The sequence below is a fragment of the Trachymyrmex septentrionalis genome, unplaced genomic scaffold, assembly GCF_001594115.1.
Source record: "Trachymyrmex septentrionalis isolate Tsep2-gDNA-1 unplaced genomic scaffold, Tsep1.0 scaffold11, whole genome shotgun sequence".
NCBI classification, from domain to species: domain Eukaryota; kingdom Metazoa; phylum Arthropoda; class Insecta; order Hymenoptera; family Formicidae; genus Trachymyrmex; species Trachymyrmex septentrionalis.
The window spans coordinates 1,776,706-1,780,000 of NW_017304228.1; the positions used below are offsets into that span (position 1 = coordinate 1,776,706).

The 3,295-nt window shown below is 38.9% G+C and overlaps 1 protein-coding gene across 6 annotated transcripts in view; it reads left to right on the forward strand.

Moving 5' to 3' along the window:
• The window catches only part of LOC108749530 (basement membrane-specific heparan sulfate proteoglycan core protein), a 203,761-nt gene that overhangs the window by 150,434 nt on the left and 50,032 nt on the right, over positions 1 to 3,295 (forward strand). For all 6 annotated transcript variants that reach the window (XM_018488334.1, XM_018488293.1, XM_018488301.1 and 3 more), the window contains exon 11: positions 1,937 to 2,053. In XM_018488334.1, the coding sequence (XP_018343836.1) occupies positions 1,937 to 2,053 (117 nt within the window). The remainder of the gene's footprint in view (positions 1 to 1,936; positions 2,054 to 3,295) is intronic.

The window sequence follows — 3,295 nt, forward strand, 5'->3', positions numbered from 1 at the left end:
GCGATCATTTCTAAACTACTCTGAAGTGCGAACGAATCGCCTCGAGCATCGAGCTCGTGAGCGGATTATTGAACTCGCTGCTCGTTTGCAATTCAATCGTCAAATGGGCGAGGCTTCGGGGCAAGCCTTGAACTTTAAGATGATCTCAGAAATCGCAACATCTCCCATCGCTTTATCAAGCGACTCACGACTCAGCGTGCTGTCTCGTGTCCGTTTCCGCGTCATCTCGCGATGATCTAAATCCATTATTTCTCTCTTTGTGACAAATTAGAATAAAAAAAAAAAACAGATTTTCTGAACTTTACGTTACAGTAGTGCGATTGATCTCACAATCAGCCATATTAACCGTTATCAACCGTTATCAACTCCTGTTGCGAAAAATTGACAACAAATAAATTTTTTGTAATTGATAGCTCTCACTCTATTCAATGACGATTAAACGAGTATAACTGAAACTTCTATAATCCTATGTCGCCGCTTCACTGAAGCGGGATGAGATGTGAATTATTTATTTCGCATTGTGCGGTTTGATAAAGTGCCATTCTATTTTTCCGTAATTTTTCGGTTCTGGTTTCCATCGCTCTGATTTTTTTTTTTTTTTTTTTGTAGTAGCCGATTAATTTTTCTACGCGGCCAGAATACTTCAGCGTGATGATCGCGATGAATATTTGGATGGAAGAGATCAAATTTGAGCACGATTGTGCGAAACATCGTTATGTGAGATGTAACACCATTCTTCTCTTTCCTTTCCTCTCAAGCTTTATGTGGACGATAACTTAGCGTTTACCAGGAAAGTGTTGGGACTTTTATTTCTGTTGCTTTCGCTCGTAAAGAACTTTCCACTACGCTTCAATCGCGCTATCCCTTGCGAATTCGCGTGACTTACGTCTGTCCACGTGTGTATTTCGTCTCTGCGTGTATTCGCGCAATAATAGTCGTCGACGCGGTTAAATGTAAAGGTAACTGTTGGTCGTCACGCAGTGTCTTTTCGCGGGCAAGCAGGTTCTTTCATGTTCTTCCATCGTTAACTAATTGCCGCTGTAAATTAGAGTATGGCAGGAAGGAGTACGACGATTGACGTAACTCCTCGTTCATTTATAATCTCTTCCGTGAAATTTCCTCAAATACGTGCTAATTAATGGCCTAGTCACTTGGGCGTGCTTAACGTGTTTCACTCGGCCACTAATTAGTTCATCTTAAGAAACTCTTTCCATCCTATCTTATATTATCGCGCCGCGATCCCATATTAGAATTGTTGTTTTGTGTTCTTCAGTTCGAATTACTTTGGCATCTCGGTCTGTCTTTTTTTTAACTACTACTCTCTATATGTTTAATATTTCGTGAAGCAGTAATATGAATATTTAGATTTTAGAAGATTGGCGGAAAATGATATTATACTCTCTAATTTTTTTTAGAATAAAATATCATTCTCAGAGTGAAATCTCATTCTTAAAAAAATTGAAAATTCCGCCACTCTTTTTCAAAAATAGCAAAATTTGTTCGCTCTTTGGAATGAGATTCCACTCCAAAAAATTTAGAGAATATAGGAGACTATGAATATAGGAGACGAATGTAGCTAAGCAAAACAGACCTAAACTTTGCGTTGCTTACTTGCTTCCTATTCACTTATATACAAGTGAACCTAATTTAAATATCTGTTCTTTTCTTAAACATTATTCTTGAACATTACCTCGGAATGCAGCTTAATTTATTCGTCGACGAAATTGTTATTTATTACCGACGGTCATTGTGCTTCCTACATTATTGTATCTCAGTGTTACGTCCATTCAGCAATGTGTGCCTAATCTTCGTCAGCGTCATTCTCTCAACTGTGTTTGTACGTGTCATCTCTCAAATTGACCTGCATCAGTCGAGTCATCGTGCCGTTCTCGGCGACATAAATCTTCTCAGATTAGCCTGAGTGCAATTCTTACAGCCTGCAAGGAAGACCAATTCGAATGCGCGCCTGGTTATTGCGTGCCCTTATCACGGCGCTGTGACGGATACACGGACTGTATCGGTGGAAGGGACGAACAAAATTGTTACAACATGAGTACGAATTATCACTATTTACTCCAATCAGCTGCAAAACAACACACTCAGTGCGAAACATGTAAATCAGTCGGCGTTGAAATAACGTGGCCGCACATCTGCGCACGAAATAGCCTTTACGTTTGCCAAGAAACTCGTTTGACTCGTTAAACTATTTAACAAGAAATGTCGCGATAAATTTTTTACTATTATGGGTATCAAATTGCGTACATTGCGTAACCCGATGATATTCTAGAGTCGCATTACGAGCGGTCGTCGTGAAATTCCAACGCCGATAATTACGGGGACACGAGGCAACTGAGAACTGTTTTATTTCCTTTTTTTTTTTATTTCATAAAATTTGGTAATCGAAACAAATTGCATTCGCGATCGAATTTTGAGAGGCATCGGTCTCGTGTTCCCGTGTCGCATGGTTCGCGATACTCGCGCACACGAGACGCCAGAACATTTCGCAACACGCATCTCTGCGGCGAGAGGTAGGTACGAATCCTATTGCATCTTTTGGGTATATACGGTGGAAGGATTAAACACGAATTTTCCTGCGTGAACGATGCCTGCGCAGCATGATATTTGAAAGCTCCCGCATTTTTAACTCATTAGGAACTAGCGCATGATAATTTACGCATGCGACTCTGGTTACATCATAAAGTTATGCAGAAACTCGCGAACAGGTATTCACACTTGCAATAACGCGACAGCGATTCTTGAGCATAATTATTCATGGATATGTGGTAGCACATATGGCTGCGAATTTACTCCGCAAAACAGTCACAAGCAGTTAACAGTGATACGCGGAGTAACCGTTTTCCAACTGTCGGGAATAAATTAAATTTTAACTAGTAATTTTTAATCTGCTTGAAAGAAACTCACACGAGTGAAGAAGAAGCTCTACGACAGTTTTTTCTTTTTAAACCAGATTGATCTGAATATAGAAGATTATATGTAAAATCGAGTTGTAAAATCGAAATCTTATTCGCAATTGACAAGATGCAAAATCCAAAAAGAATTCTCACAAATTAAAATTTTAAATATACTCTAAGTATGCTATGAAACTATCATCAAAGTAAAATGTACCTAATCAGCTGAATTGATTTGTCTTTATTTATAGAAAAATACGTTTTTAGATTTTAGGTCTCGCGATGAGCAGTCAAAGTCACCGACACGAATTCCAAACATAAAAGTAACGCGACACTACAAATCTATATTTACTATAGGTCAAGTGGATTTCTTCAAATAGTTGCCA